Source organism: Phocoena sinus, chromosome 4 (genome assembly GCF_008692025.1).
Source record: "Phocoena sinus isolate mPhoSin1 chromosome 4, mPhoSin1.pri, whole genome shotgun sequence".
Classification (NCBI taxonomy): domain Eukaryota; kingdom Metazoa; phylum Chordata; class Mammalia; order Artiodactyla; family Phocoenidae; genus Phocoena; species Phocoena sinus.
This window is the reverse complement of record NC_045766.1, coordinates 35,216,977-35,232,809: the sequence shown is the minus strand read 5'-3', so window position 1 is coordinate 35,232,809 and position 15,833 is coordinate 35,216,977. Positions and strand designations below refer to the sequence as shown.

General features: G+C 41.6%; 1 protein-coding gene across 1 annotated transcript in view; it reads left to right on the top strand.

Moving 5' to 3' along the window:
- The window catches only part of PLCH1 (phospholipase C eta 1), a 237,967-nt gene that overhangs the window by 192,894 nt on the left and 29,240 nt on the right, over nt 1-15,833 (top strand). Inside the window, exons 12-14 of the mRNA XM_032631291.1 lie at nt 5,006-5,167; nt 11,075-11,146; nt 14,584-14,675. Of these exons, the coding sequence (XP_032487182.1) occupies nt 5,006-5,167; nt 11,075-11,146; nt 14,584-14,675 (326 nt within the window). The remainder of the gene's footprint in view (nt 1-5,005; nt 5,168-11,074; nt 11,147-14,583; nt 14,676-15,833) is intronic.

Below are 15,833 nucleotides of genomic sequence, written 5' to 3'. Positions count from 1 at the left end.
ATTTTATTGATTTGAGTCCACTCCCTCTTTTTTTGATGAGTCTAGCTAATGGTTTGTTTGGTTTTTTTTTTTTTTGGCGGTACGTGGGCCTCTCACTGTTGTGGCCTCTCCCGTTGCAGAGCACAGGCTCTGGACACTCAGGCTCAGTGGCCATGGCTCACAGGCCCAGCCGCTCTGCGGCATGTGGGATCTTCCCAGACTGGGACACGAACCTGTGTCCCCTGCATCGGCAGGCGGAATCTCAGCCACTGCGCCACCAGGGAAGCCCCTAGCTAATGGTTTATCAATTTTGTTTATCTTCTCAAAAAACCAACTTTTAGTTTTATTGATCTTTGCTATTGTTTTCTTTGTTTCTATTTCATTTATTTCTGCTCTGATCTTTATGATTTTTTTCCTTTGGCTAACTTGGGGTTTGGTTTGTTCTTCTTTCTCTAATTCCTTTAGGTGTAAGGTTAGATTGTTTATTTGAGGTTTTTCTTATTTCTTGAGGTAGGCTTGTATTGCTATAAACTTCCCTCTTAGAACTGTGTTTGCTGCATCCCATAGGTTTTGGATCGTCATGTTTTCATTGTCATTTGTCTCTAGGTATTTTTTTATTTCCTCTTTGGTTTCTTCAGTGATCTCTTGGTTATTTAGTAACGTATTGTTTAGCCTCCATGTGTTAGTGTTTTTTACGTTTTTTCCCTGTAATTGATGTCTAGTCTCATAGTGTTGTGGTCAGAAAAGATGCTTGATAAGATTTCAGTTTTCTTAAATTTACTGAGGCTCGATTTGTGACCCAAGATGTGATCTATCCTGGAGAATGTTCCGTGCGCACTTGAGAAGAAAGTGTAATCTGCTGTTTTTGGATGGAATGTCTTAGAAATATCAATTAAATCTATCTGGTCTATTGTGTCATTTAAAGCTTGTGTTTCCTTATTAATTTTGTTTGGATGATCTGTCCATTGGTGTAAGTGAGGAGTTAAAATCCCCCACTCTTACTGTGTTACTGTCGATTTCCTCTCTTATAGCTGTTAGTAGTTGCCTTATGTATTGAGGTGCTCCTATGTTGGGTGCATATATATTTATAATTGTTATATCTTCTTCTTGGATTGATCCCTTGATCATTATGTAGTGTCCTTCCTTGTCTCTTGTAACATTCTTTATTTTAAAGTCTATTTTATCTGATATGAGTATTGCTACTCCAGCTTTCTTTTGATTTCCATTTGCATGGAATATCTTTTTTCATCCCATCACTTTCAGTCTGTATGTGTCCCTATGTCTGAAGTGGGTCTCTTGTAGACAGCATATATATATGGGTCTTGTTTTTGTATCCATTCAACAAGCCTGTGTCTTTTGGTTGGAGCATTTAGTCCATTCACGTTTAAGGTAATTATTGATATGTATTTTCCTGTTACCATTTTCTTAATTGTTTTGGGTTTGTTTTTGTAGATCCTTTTCTTCCCTTATGTTTCCCACTTAGAGAAGTTCCTTTAGCATTTGTTGTTGAGCTGGTTTGGTGGTGCTGAATTCTCTTAGCTTTTGCTTGTTGTAAAGCTTTTAATTTCTCTATCGAATCTGAATGACATACTTGCCAGCTAGAGTAATCCTGGTGGTAGGTTCTTCCCTTTCATCACTTTAAATATGTCATACCACTCCCTTCTGGCTTGTAGACTTTCTGCTCAGAAATCAGCTGTCAACCTTATGGGAGTTCCCTTCTATGTTATTGATTTGTTTTTCCCTTGTTGCTTTCAACAATTTTTCTTTGTCTTTAAGTTTTACCAGTTTCATTACTCTGTGTCTCGGCGTGTTTCTCCTTGGGTTTTTCCTATATGGGTCTCTCTGGACTTCCTGGACTTGGGTGTCTGTCTATTTCCTTTCCCATTTTGGGAAGTTTTCAGCTATAATCTTTTCACATATTTTCTCAGGTCCTTTCTCTCTCTCTTCTCCTCCTGGGACCCCTATAATGCAAATGTTGTTGCGTTTAATGTTGTCCCAGGGGTCTCTTAGGCTGTCTTCATTTCTTTTCATTCTTTTTTCTTTATTCTTTTCCACAGCAGTGAATTCCACCATTTTGTCTTCCACGTCACTTATCCAGTCTTCTGCCTCAGTTATTCTGCTATTGGTTCCTTCTAGTGTATTTTTCATTTCAGTTATTATATTGTTCATCTCCGTTTGTTTTTTCTTTAATTCTTCTAGGTCTTTGTTAAACATTTCTTTCATCTTCTTGATCTTTGCCTCCATTCTTTTTCTGAGGTCCTGGATTATCTTCACTATCATTATTCTGAATTCTTTTTCTAGAAGTTTGCCTATCTCCACTTCATTTAGTTGTTTTTCTGGGGTTTTATCTTGTTCCTTCATCTGATACATAGCCCTCTGTCTTTTCATCTTGTCTGTCTTTCTGTGAATGTGGTTTTTGTTCCACAGGCTGCAGGGTTGTAGTTCTTCTTGCTTCTGCTGTCTGCCCTCTGGTGGATGAGGCTATCTAAGAGGCTTGTGAAAGTTTCCTGGTGTGAGGGACTGGTGGTGGGTAGAGCTGACTGTTGCTCTGGTGGGCAGAGCTCAGTAAAACTTTAATCCACTTGTCTGCTGAGGCTGGGGGCTGGGTTCCCTCCCTGTTGGTTGTTTGGCCTGAGACCACCCAACACTGGAGCCTATGTGGGCTCTTTGGTGGTGCTAATGGTGGACTCTGGGAGGGCTCACACCAAGGAGCATTTCCCAGAGCTTCTGCTGCCAGTGTCCTTGTCCCCATGGTGAGACACAGCCACCCCCTGCCTCTGTAGGAGACCCTCCAACACTAGCAGTTAGGTCTGGTTCAGTCTCCTATGGGGTCACTGCTCCTTCGGCTGGGTCCTGATATGCATACTACTTTGTGTGTGCCCTCCAAGAGTGGAGTCTCTGTTTCCCCCAGTCCTGTCGAAGTCCTGCAATCAAATCCTGCTAGGCTTCAAAGTCTGATTCTCTAAGAATTCCTCCTCCTGTTGCTGGACCGCCAGGTTATGAAGCCTTACGTGGGGCTCAGAACCTTCACGCCAGTGGTAGGACTTCTGTGGTGTAAGTGTTCTCCAGTTTGTGAGTCACCCACCCAGCAGTTATAGGAGTTGATTTTATTGTGATTGAGTCCCTCCTACCATCTCATTGTGCCTTCTCCTTTGTCTTTGGATGTGGGGTATCTTTTTTGGTGAGTTCCAGTGTCTTCCTGTCGATTATTTTTCAGCAGTTAGTTGTGTTTCCAGTGCTCTCTGCTCTCACAAGAGGGAGTGAGAGCATGTCCTTCTACTCCGCCATCTTGAACCAATCCTCACATCTGGCTTTTCATTTGTAAGGTATCTTTTCTCTTTCTGTGTATGCTGCCTGGTTACTGTTATTTCTAAAATGTACCTCAGGTACTTGTCTACCCAGATACTCTCAGCGACTCCACACCTCTTGACTTCTTGCTTTCAGGCACCTCCACAACCTGTTCCCAAAGTACTTTTCCAACTTTATCTGCCGCTACCCCACTTCATGAACTTCTGCTCCAGGAAAATGAATCTGTTCCTATGTTTATAAAACACGCTTTGCTAATGTAAAAACCTTTGCTAGAGTGATGGATGACATCTCTTCATCACTGTTGAAGTTTTAGTTACCATACAGAGTCCCCCCTGTTCTTTGAGGTCTTCCTGGTCACTCAGGCAGAAATGCCATGTTCCTTCTCAGAACCACTGTTGTGCTGGTCATTTGTGCTTTTGCAGGCAGCTGTGTGGACCTGGGTAGGATATTTGGGGACATGCCTTTGTTAGCCTAATGGGATCTTTGCTCCTGATGTCAAAGGCCAGCTCTTTTCCACCTTTGCGTCTCCTGCAGGACCTGAGGGCCTCCAGTGAAGTGGAGCGCCTCATTCACTGGGTATATTAAAGATATTCATGCATGTGATATTAATACAGGGAAATTCAATAACCTGTTCTGATGTAGCTTTTTTTTTCCAGTTTCCCTTTGTATCTATATTGCTTTGCTCTTATGAGATTTTGTGAAAATGAATGCATTACTGAAAAACTGCCCATTCTCTTATTTAAATATAATGACCTCTTAGTAACAAATTTGCAAGTGGAAAAAGGGATCTTAAACTTTTGGTGAGGACTAGGGGCATTGTTCTGGTGGAGGAGCACCCCTTCCTTGCTTTTGGGTGGGTTGGCCTTTGGCAAGTGGCTGAAGAGTTTATGGAAGGGTGTTGGACATAGCGGGAGGGAGTTGAGAAGGGGAGAAGCAGTGAACAGAGCCTGGGCCGTTAGTTTCAGGTAGAACAAGCGGGCCAAAAACCTGCACTAAGCAGACTTCTAGGAAATCTGGGTCCCTTGATCACTTAAACATTGTGTAAATTATCTCCTGGACACAGGCAGAGCTTTGTTATCCAAAACACTTGAAATTAGTTGTGATCTTAAGGTAATTACAGTGCTGAGTCAAGGCACAAGTCAGTACTGAATTCCCTCCAATTACATAGTGGGGCAGAGATAGGAAAGACATTTTATCTCAGAATAATCCTCCTTTCCAAAGATTTCCATAGCACTTTTTCCCCTTCAGTGAAGGAAGTGATTTGTTCTAAATAGTATAGTCTTGTTCAAATTTCCCTATGTAGGTACAGAAAACTTATTCTCCCAAAACTTTCCTTGGGCTTCCCTCTAGTGAAAGTGTAAAGTAGTGTGGGGAGAAGGACTTAGGAGCCCTGAGTTGGAATCCTGCCTCAGTTCTTTGCTAGCTTTGTAACCTTGATCAACTTATTTCTCTAAACATCAGATTCTGTGTCTCTGAAATGGGAATGATAATAAGACTATAGGGTTGTTAAAGGTTGAATGCAGTCATAGTCATCATTATTTTATGGGATTGGTGGAGGGCTGGTGGGAGAAGGACAAAAAATGGTACAATAAGCTTAACTTCTTACAGGTAATTGAGAGAGAAATTATAGCAGCAAGGTTGGCTTGAGTGAAGGCTGTGTTCTAAGTGATTCTGTGTTCCTTAAGGGAAATTATTTCCACTGTTTAATTCTTCGCAGAATAACGGGACCACTGAGCATCAGGTGGAATCTTTCATAAGGAAAAAACTGGAGTCGCTGTTAAAAGAATCTCAAATTCGAGACAAGGAAGATCCTGATAGTTTCACAGTGAGGGCACTACTGAAGGCCACGCATGAAGGCTTAAATGCACACCTGAAGCAGGTATACATTTCCCTCTTGTACTTGTCCTTCAACAGGAAAAAGAAAGCACCTCATGCTTTGTTTCTGATCATTTGTCATTTGTGGACGGCTTCTCCAGTTTCTTCCATTTCTATCCTCATATTGCTGGAAAAATGAGAATCTCCTCCTGAAAAATGGAGAGAAATAGTGAATAATAGATTAAAGTGCATGGCTGGGTGTAGAAATGATTCATATACTCCTTCACTGGCACCCTCAGGACAAAGCCCAGTGCCCCTGCATTCATCTTCCCCACTTGTGCTCAGGTGAGGGTGGGGACTCATTCAGGCGACCTCCATGCCCTGTTGATCACACCTTCTGAGTGTGTCTGTCTGTCCACTTCTTCTCCACGGCTGTGTCCTAATTCAGGCCAATGTCAACTCTCACTTAGATTTCTCTTGCCCTCTTTAAATCTAACCTTCACTCTGAAATCAGCATGATGTTTTAAAAATGCAAATCTGATCGTGTCACTCCGCTGTTCAAAATTTTTCAGTGGCTTCCTATTATGCTTGGGATAAATTGCAAACTAACTGGGCTTTCAAGGACCTGCATAATTCCATCCTTGCCTACCTCTCCTGTCTCAGATCTCCCCATTTTCCCTGTCACACCACCACCCACGACGTCACACCAGCCACAACCATCTAAATGCCATGGTCTTCCTCACATTCCATTTTCTCTGCCTGGAACACTCCATTTCCACATCTACTCTAGCTAACTCCTACTTAGGCTTTTAAATTCCAGCATCCATGTGGTATTCTAAATGAGTCCTGCCTTGACCCATAGGTTAGGTTAGCTATCCCTTTTATATTGTTGATTGTAGCCTGTTATATCTTCTTTTTTCAAGAAGTTTTCTTTTTTCCTACACATTTGCATTTGTTTGTTCAATATCTGTCTTCTCAACTAGACTGTAGATTCTCTGAAGGCAGGAATCATGTCAGTCTTGATAACCATTGTTTTTCTGACTTGTATAGTGCCTGGGCCTTAGTATGACCTTCATATATAGTTGCTGAGTGAATGAATGGTTTGGGCTCTGGCTGAGGTTTTTATTCTGCTTTCTAATAAAAATATCATAAATGGGCAAGGAAGAGGGATAGTGGGTTTGCTGATGTTATCATGGCAGGACACTGAGGGCATTTATTCTGGACCAGAGGAGATCCATGTGGTCCCTGGCTTAGCTGATAGCAGCCTCCCCTGCTACTGCCGCCTATCCTCCAGGGCTCAGAGCTCCCCAGGCAGAGGGAAGATCATCATTTTTGGACCTGAGCAACCACTCAGCTTTGGTGGTTACTTTCTAGACTCTACAGAAGTCCAGCCATTCAAACGCCTGGCTGTTTCTCAGGTCTGTTTAGTTTCCAAACATAGAAAACCTAATTCAAAATGGCTTAAATAATGAAGAAAGGCGTTCGGGTAGGTAAGTGGCAAGTTCATTTGCAGAGTGGCCTTCAAGGTGGGCTTAATTCAGAGGCTCAGCAGGGTCATCAAAGACCTGTCTTTCTGTTCTACCTACCACGTGATTAGCATCATCCCATGTTGGTTCCCCCTCTCCTGGTGGTTGCAGGGTGACTGCCAACAGGCCCCTGAGCTGTGTGTTTCTTGGTCCAAGTACAGAGAGAGTGAGACGGTGTATGTGCCTCATCCAACAAACCAGAGTTCGTGCTGAGCTCTGGTTGGGCATCTTAGCTCATGTGCCCACCCCTGAGTTGATCCCCGTGGTGGCCTTGCATATGTGTCCTTCTTGGAACAGTAATTTGGCAAGGGCGTAGGATACCACTGGCTTGCTGATGCCACTGAGAACTTACCCCTGGAACTGGCACCAAGGTCTGCCCCTCTGAAAATGCATTCTGCCCCTGCATGCTGGAGGGGCAGAATGGAATGTTGGGAGACAACCAAAATGTCATTTACAGCATTACTGCCCTTACAGTTTATCATAGAATTTTGAATTTTCTTGAACATTTCTATAAATACCAGTTAGCCTCTCCCTTTCCTCCCTGACCCTCCAGCCTCTTAGTTTAAACCACACAAATGTCTGTAAAATCACACTCGGTTAACCCGGCTTGATTTCTGCTTCTTGTCCCTGGTGAACTCTCTTTGGCTAATCTGGGCCAGTCATTTCCCCTTATGCTTTTGGAGAAGTCTTTGCTTGCTCCATCCTAGATCATTCCAACTGGAAAGACAACAGCAGGTCTTGGGGATTTTTGAAGAAACAAATCAAGACCATCTTTCTTTTTCTGGAAGAGATTCTAATGGTAATTTCCCTATCAGGTAAGATGGTAAGGGACTTCAAATTTCAGAGATGTAGTAGGACAAAACTCCTCCTCCTTTTTCTTATTTTTTACTCTCCCTTAAACCTGGGTGACTGCAAGAATGTATCAGACTTGCAGAAAGTAAATGGAGCCTGCAACTTTAATAAACTGGACTATGAAGTGTTAAGGTTTTTAACCCTGCTGTTGTGTTAGTTTTTAAAGTATGGTTTTGGTTCAGTGGCAAGCAAAGACAAGTTACTGTTGAGACAAGTCCATCTGTGTCAGATACATAGGCACATGTAGAGCCAAGGCTGAGAATGTGCTGTGGGGTTCAGGACAGCTCATCACTTCCGCTCCTTTCCCTCCTGGATCGTCACTCAGCAGTGCAGTACTGTGTGCTACTGGTGCCAGCTTTTTCCTGGAGATCTCCGAAGTAAAATAAAAATGAAATTCTCATCCTTCACACTGGAAGAACTTAGTAGAAGGATGCCTGCCTTCTTTAGAGTTCTGAATTCACTTCTTTGTTTACATCCCAGCTACAGCCATCTGGGTAGCCTTAATTATTCCTAACATGAACTTTTGCACCTCTCCTGCTGTCCCGCTCCCTCCAGTCTCTCATTTATACCACTACCATAGCGATATTTCAGAAACATGCATCTGATCACATCATTCTCCTATTTTAAACCATTCAAATGCTCTTCATAGTTTGGAGGATAAAGCTCAAATTGAAAGCTATAGCCCAAAAGATCCTTTCTCCATCATCTGACCCCAGCTCTGATTTGTCCATTAATGTGCGTGTGTACAGTACAAATACACAACCCAACCCGTGCCTTTCTTTGTTTCCTGGAAAGTGCCATGTTCCTGGCACTTGGCCTTTGTGTTTGCTTTTTCCTCGCACACTTCCTCTTCCTCACTTCACGTAGATAATGTCTACCTATCTTCTGGCTTCAGCTTTTGTAACATGTCCCCTTAGAAGTCCTCCTCGATCCTCAAGTCTAGGTAGATGGCCTTCCCGTGCCCTCAGGCAGTACCCTGAACTTTCCCCATCATAGTCTTATTATAGTGTGTTATGATCGTTTGTCTCCATCATAAGAGTGCAAGCCCAGGGAGGACAAAGTCTACATCTCTCTTGCTTGCTGTCTCCCTTGTATTCATGTTGAGTTCCTGGCACAGTGTTTGATCCATGGATTCAATGAAAGATGCAGTGCTGATGCTCAAGGAGAGGTCAAGTTGGGGAGAGATATCTGTGTGTATTCCTCTGGTACATAAAGAAGGAGTGTAGAGTGGGGGAGGGAGAGAAAGCCAGAGAGGAGACAGAACTACACAGAATCCCTGTTTTATCACCAACTAGCTTTGTAACTTTGGGCATATTATCTAACTTCACTATACTTCTGTTTTTCTTATCTGCAAAACTAGGATTTTAATTATACTTATCTCCAGGGATGGTTGTATATATTAAGTGAGAATATATGTAATACACTTAGCATAATCCTTGGGGCATAGCAGGTGCCTATTAAAATGGATGACCTTATACCTCAACTTGCTTGGGGCAACCTCGCTTTATACCTATTGTCCCAGCGTAATTATTAAAGGTGCCTGATTTCACTCTTTTTTTTAAAAAAATAAATTTATTTATTTTATGTATTTATTTTTGGCTGCGTTGGGTCTTCGTTGCTGCTAGCGGGCTTTCTCTAGTTGTGGTGAGCAGGGGCTACTCTTCGTTGCAGTGTGCAGGCTTCTCACTGCGGTGACTTCTCTTGTTGTGGAACATGGGCTCTAGGCGCTTGGGCTTCTGTAGTTGTGGCACGCGGGCTCAGTAGTTGTGGCTCACGGGCTCTAGAGCACAGGCTCAGTAGTTGTGGTGCATGGGCTTAGTAGCTCCATGGCATGTGGGATCTTCCCAGACCAGGGCTCGAACCGTGTCCCCTGCATTGGCAGGCGGATTCTTAACCACTGAGCCACCAAGGAAGTCCCCATTTCACTCTTAAGAGTCCTGTTTTGGACAATAGATGACATGGTCTCCCTACTAATAGATGAGCTACTAGAACTGGAGAGGAACTCAGAGGTTAATTGGTCCATTCCTCCCCCATGTCACAGATAAGAGGACTGAGGTCAAGAAGTGGGTGTTTACCCCAGAGGAGCAAGTCTTTAGCACAGAGTGTGTGCTGGAATCTCCTATGTTTTGCTTCACCTATTAATCCCTCTCTTTCCATCTGATTCTGAGTACCAGGGTATTTCTTATGTGTTCAGCTTCTGTTTCCCATCAATGTATTGATGTATATAATTTCCTGCTTAGACTTAAATCCATCAGAGAGACTCTCATTCACCTTAAAACACCGTTTCAATTCTCTGTTCTTCAGACTGAATAAGCCTAGTTTTGTAAAACTTTTCTAATAGGTTAAAAATGATCTTTTAAATCACCTTAAAAAAAAAAAAAGAGATGGGGGACCTGAGGCTACATGGTGACAGAACTGGGTCTCCTAACTTGAAGAGCAGTGTTACTTCTATTACCATATCTTACTACTTTCTTAATTCTAGGGTTTTTGAATAGTTAATGATCAGCTTTAATTGATCTTCAAAGGCAGTCAAGGTATATAAACCAGTCAACTAAAATTACCCTGTAAACCTGCCGCCCACCCTCCTCCACTATTTTCTGAACTGCCTTTTCCCCAACCCAGTTCTCACTGCTCCCCCTCCCCATCCCGCATTGTATTTTTGATTAGTTTCTATGGATATATGTAGATGCTCTTCCTGACCTTTTGATTTCGGGTGGTTTTGCTCACCTACATTTATTCCATTTATGAGATTATCTCTGTTCAGCTGAAAGTCCTGGGAGGGCGGGGCCTATTGGTCTCCTCTTACATCATGTAATTAGCAGTGAATCACCTAATACATATTTTTAGGGGTGACAATTGGAAAAAGAGTCTAAACCCTTTTAGCAGAGTGGTCTTTTTTTTTTTTTTTTTCTGTTCCCTAGAATAAAGAGATCTCTAGCCTGGAAAATTAATTCACACGAGGAGGAATTCAGAATCTACAATACATCTTTCCTGTGCTCACCACAGAGGGAATGATTTTAATGAACAGATAAGCTCTGCTGCAGTTTACTTAAAGAAAAACAATCTTATTGCCTCATAGATATACTTGGATTTTATTTGTTTTTAATGTTTCCAAATTCTAAATAGTAATTAAGTGATCAGTCTGATTCGTTTTTTTTAGTCAACTGAATTGGCTGTTAATGACTTGTGGCCATTTTTCAAAATTAAATCTACTTTTAACTGAAGATGATTTATTCCCCCTCAGGGCATTGAAAAGAATACATCTTGTGCTGTAGAGAGCCTTGTGAACAGGCACTAGAGAGGCCTGCACACCTGGGCATTACTGAGAGGTCCTTGACCCCAGCTTTGGGGAGCTGTTGGCAGCTACCATCTCCTGATGGTGCCCAGGTCTCTCTGTGCAGCATCCCCCCTCTCTCATGGCAGACACAGCCACCTTCAGGGAAGTGGATGGTAGAGCAGGAGGAAATGAGCAGGACCTGCCGGCTGCCCACCTAGAGATGGAAGGAGAGAGGGACTCCATGCCCTTCCACCAGAACTAAGGAGAAAACAAAAGCAAAGAAGAAAAATAGTCATATTATGCTTTATTTACTCAGCATCCAGATGTGAAGGAAAGTGGAAAGAAAACACACGGACGATCCCTCATGACCAACTTCGGAAAACATAAGGTATGAATTAAGGAAGATAAGTGTGCATAATTCAGGTAATTTAAAGAGTCTAGAGGGTGACAGGAGACTATCATCATGACCTTGGAATAACTGCAGATTTCTCAAAGAGGACCCCAGAAAAGGAAAAAATTGATAAACTATTTTATAATTTAAGAACTCCTGTTCATCAGAAGTATCAAAGAGCAAATAGCATACTGGGAAAGAATATTTTCAATATTCTGTACAAGTCCACAAAGGATTTCTTTCCTGAATACATAAAGAATTCCTATAAATCAATAAAGAAGGCACACTAATTTTTTTTTTTTTTTTTGCGGTATGTGGGCCTCTCACTGTTGTGGCCTCTCCCGTTGTGGAGCACAGGCTCCAGACGCGCAGGCTCAGCGGCCATGGCTCACGGGCCCAGCCGCTCCGCGGCATGTGGGATCTTCCCAGACCGGGGCACGAACCCGTGTCCCCTGCATCGGCAGGCAGACTCTCAACCACTGCGCCACCAGGGAAGCCCAGCACACTAATTTTTAAAAAACAAGCAAAAGGCTTAAATGAATTTCACAGCAGGAGATATCCAAGTGGCTAATATGGAAAAGGTTCTCCCCCTTATCAGCCCTCTGGGAAATGCAAACTAAAATGATGATGAGATTCCGTGTACACCCACCACAACAGCAAACATAAAGAGATTGACAACAGCATGTGTTAGTGAGGATGCTGGGCAACTTGAACTCTCATCAGCTGCTAATGGGAACCTGCCTTTGTGCAGCTACTTCCACACACTGTTTCACAGTACCAACTAAAGCCGCTCTATGAACCATGTCTTATCAGTTCCATTGTTAGGTGTGTGTCATGAGACAAACAACGATATTTACAGGGGCATTAGTTGCAATACTACAAACAGGAGACAGTTCAAACGTCCATCAGCATTAGAAAGAATAAAAATGGTGGCGTATTCACATAAGGGAATATTTATCAGCAATGAGAATGACAAAATTACAACTACATGCAATAGTGTGATCTTTGTAAACATGACATTGAGCAAAAGAAGCCAGACCCAAGAGAGTACATACAGTTTGAGTCCATTTATATGAAGCTCAAAAACAGGCCAAAAAAAGTCTATGGGATAAAAGTCAGGATAGTAGTTACCTTTGGGGAGAAGGTGATGACCAAACAGGAGAATCTGAAGGCTTTGGGGCAGATAATATTCCATTTCCTCATTTGGGTGGTTTCACTTTGTGGAAAGCCATCATGCTGTACACTTACGATTCCTGTGCTTTTCTAAGTGTATGCTTTACCTTCAATAAAAAGGTAAAACATGTTAAACAAGAAGTCAGTCACTGGGTGATGAACTTTATGCATGAGGTTTCTCCAAGGCCATTTCTTGTACTTTAATTAATGTTGTATCTGGAATTTCCTGCCCCATCAATAAGGTAATTTATTGAAAGGTTGGACAAAATAGCCATAATAAACTGAAAACAACCAAAATGTTCTCCCATAAAGACTGCTTAAGTAAATCATGATTCATTCACACAATGGCCAATTATGCAGCCATTAAAAGATGATCACTCTGGGCTTCCCTGGTGGCGCAGTGGTTGAGAGTCCGCCTGCCAAGGCATGGGACACGGGTTCGTGCCCCGGTCCGGGAAGATCCCACATGCCGCGGAGCAGCTGGGCCCGTGAGCCATGGCCGCTGAGCCTGCGCGTCGGGAGCCTGTGCTCCACAACGGGAGAGGCCACGACAGTGAGAGGCCCGCGTACCGCAAAAAAAAAAAAAAAAAAAAAGATCACTCTGACGAGCTCAACATGCAAAACATTAAATAAAAAGTAAGATGAAAAACTGATTATGTCGTATGTTAACTGTGATAAGATGTGTCAAAACTGTATGTAAAGAAAATATATCATCATTTCTCCAAATATCTATCATTGACGATTCATTACTTATTTCTACTTTCTGCATTTTATATTTTTAAATGAACCTGGGAAAGACAGGTTTATTATTGTAACACCTCAAATTACTAACTATATGCGGAATTGGAGAATATTTCTTTTCTTGATTACAACCACTCATTTAAATTAAAATTATTTTCCAAAATAAAGCTTTTAGGGAGTACCTTTGCTAGTATAGAATTAGAATTTATTATGTCTCAAGTCATAAGAGTGAATGTTTACAAGACTATTTGCAGGTTATTTAAATAAGTATTAATAGTATTTTAAATTGAAAGTTAATATTATGTGGTTTACAGAATGACTTTCCATGTCATCTCATTTAATCATCACAAAAATAATAATCCTTTAGGACAGATGTTTTTGTCCTACCCTTTAAAAAAGCACAATAGGAAGCTTGAGAGATTAGCCAATTTATCAGCTTGGTGAGAGGCCAATCTGGAACATGAGATCATCAGATGCCTGGGTCCACGCCATGTGCACTGAAGTTCTCAAGGCATAAATAAGATGTAAAAATGTTCTAGACTAAATTGGCGCCTTGCCGTCAGTGCAGTAGAGTTGAATGTATTTATGCCAACAGGGTAGTTTGAATTTTTTTATTTGTTGAGAATGAGAAAATCTAGAAGTTGATTTGGTCCCATGGTAATGTGGGAATGGAGTCCCTTTCCTTTTCTAAGCCATGTTCCCAAAATGTCCGGGGTACTCTGTCTAAAAGTCTTACCTTTGTTTGTAGAAGCTGTAATTTTGGTGGCAAGTTTTTCTGTAGTTACTAGGGCCCCTCCCTATCATTTGGATTGTTGAGGTGTGTGTTGCCAAATATTGGGGTTATCTCCAATGTGGTGGGGCTGAAAGTGTATCATTCCTAAGAGGTTTTATGTCTAACAGCTAATCTGTCCAAAGACACCAGGTTAGTCCTACAGTCTTTCAGCCTGACTCCTGTAGGTAACAATTTTCATTCTGCTCTAGAAATTAAGATGGGTCAAAGTCTCAAATGAACAGTTTGATTTAGATGGGTTTTTGAATGCATACTGAACAAAAGCAGGAGTGGTAGTTATTCATTTAAAAATTACTACTTGTCTTTTTTATCAAATCTGCCTTTTATAAGTAAGTCAAAAGGAATAGTGAGCTTCCTATATAAGAGGACACTTTATCCCTTATAATCATTTAAATAGATATTACAACTTTAACCCTACCCCTCACAGAGACCTTCAATGCATGACTAATAGTCTAAGACCTACATTTTATGTGGCTTAGAAGTCAATGTTAGAGCATGAAACCCTCAGTTTTGCCTTGATATTTTAAGATAATTTTGGCCACCGACATGCTTATTATTGATGGTGAGGCAAGCTGCAATATTTGGTCAGTTGTTTTTCTCCAAGGAATTGTCCTTGTGTGTGTGTGTGTGTGTGTGTGTGTGTGTCTATTTTAAAGCTCATTCCTCTGTATGTTGTAGATGTACCTGATGCGCTGAGTTTGTGTTAAGTGAACTCTGATTTTTCCGGCAGAAAACCACAAAATCACGGTCCAAATCTTACAGTGCTGATGAAGAGGAGGACGCACAGCAGAATCCTGGCAAGGAGACCAGCCAGCTGTACAGGTAAGAAAGCTCTCCATGTTTCTTGCTCAGGCTCCTGGGGCCTCTCCATGCACATCAGCTTGGCTGTTTTAGTTGTACATGTCTAGGAAATCAGATTGCAAGGTAGAGAGCTCTGCAGTGGGACATGTGAAGATCAACAGGATGTGAGATTATAATACATGTAGGGGACTTGTGCTGCCTGGCACACAGTGAGCTCTTAATAAATGCTGGCTGTAGCAGTTGTCAGATAAAAGATATCTTCAGAGAAGAGAGAGGGACCACATGAACTAGTACAGAGGGGCTCTCACAGGAGACTGAAGGAGAAGATAGATGACAAGAACATGTGAAGAGTCAGGGATCTGAAATCAGCCAGACTTCAAACTCTTGTTCCTCCAACTTTAAGATGGGGGCAAGTTAGGCTCCTCATTTGTATCTATTTCTTAGGGTCATTGTAAGGATTAAAGGAATTAAACTATTTGGCTTGATGAGCCCTACTCCAATTAACTAAGTGCTCAAAAATATTAGCTGCTGTTGTCTTTATTATTGCCAGTAGAATTTGGGATGAGTAAAATGGCCAAAATTGTAGAATCCAAATTGTGACACATGATTTGATACAGGATTTTCTGGCAAATTATGTATACAGTAAGTCTCGCAAAGGAAAGTAGATTATATCCTTCATAGATAAATATACAAACACATGCACATGTACACACACACCCCTCTGTGACTTTATCATAAGACTGAAACTAAACGAAATTGGAGGCATAGAGGTCCTATAGGAATGAATCACATTTAGTGTTCACTTAAATTTTATATTTGAGCTTCACTCCAACAGAATGTCCATACATAAAATAGTAACTAATTAGTGAGGGCAAAGGAGATGTGTATGGTTCCTACCCTTAGAGTACAGAAAATTCAATATGTAGTTACAGTAAAGGATATAAGAGAAATAGAATTACCTTCCAGGAGACCTCTGCTGTGAATGTTCTCAAATATAAGTTTGAGAAAGGCTTGACTCTGAATCATATAGCCAGGGAAGCTATCACATGAAATCACGTTGCATGCTGCTCTTAAGTCAATTAGAGATTTGCCCGTAATAGCTATCGAGGCTCAAGCATTGATGATGGTGTCCTTTTGGGACTTCAGTAAACTAATTCAATTTTAAGATAAGGATTAAAA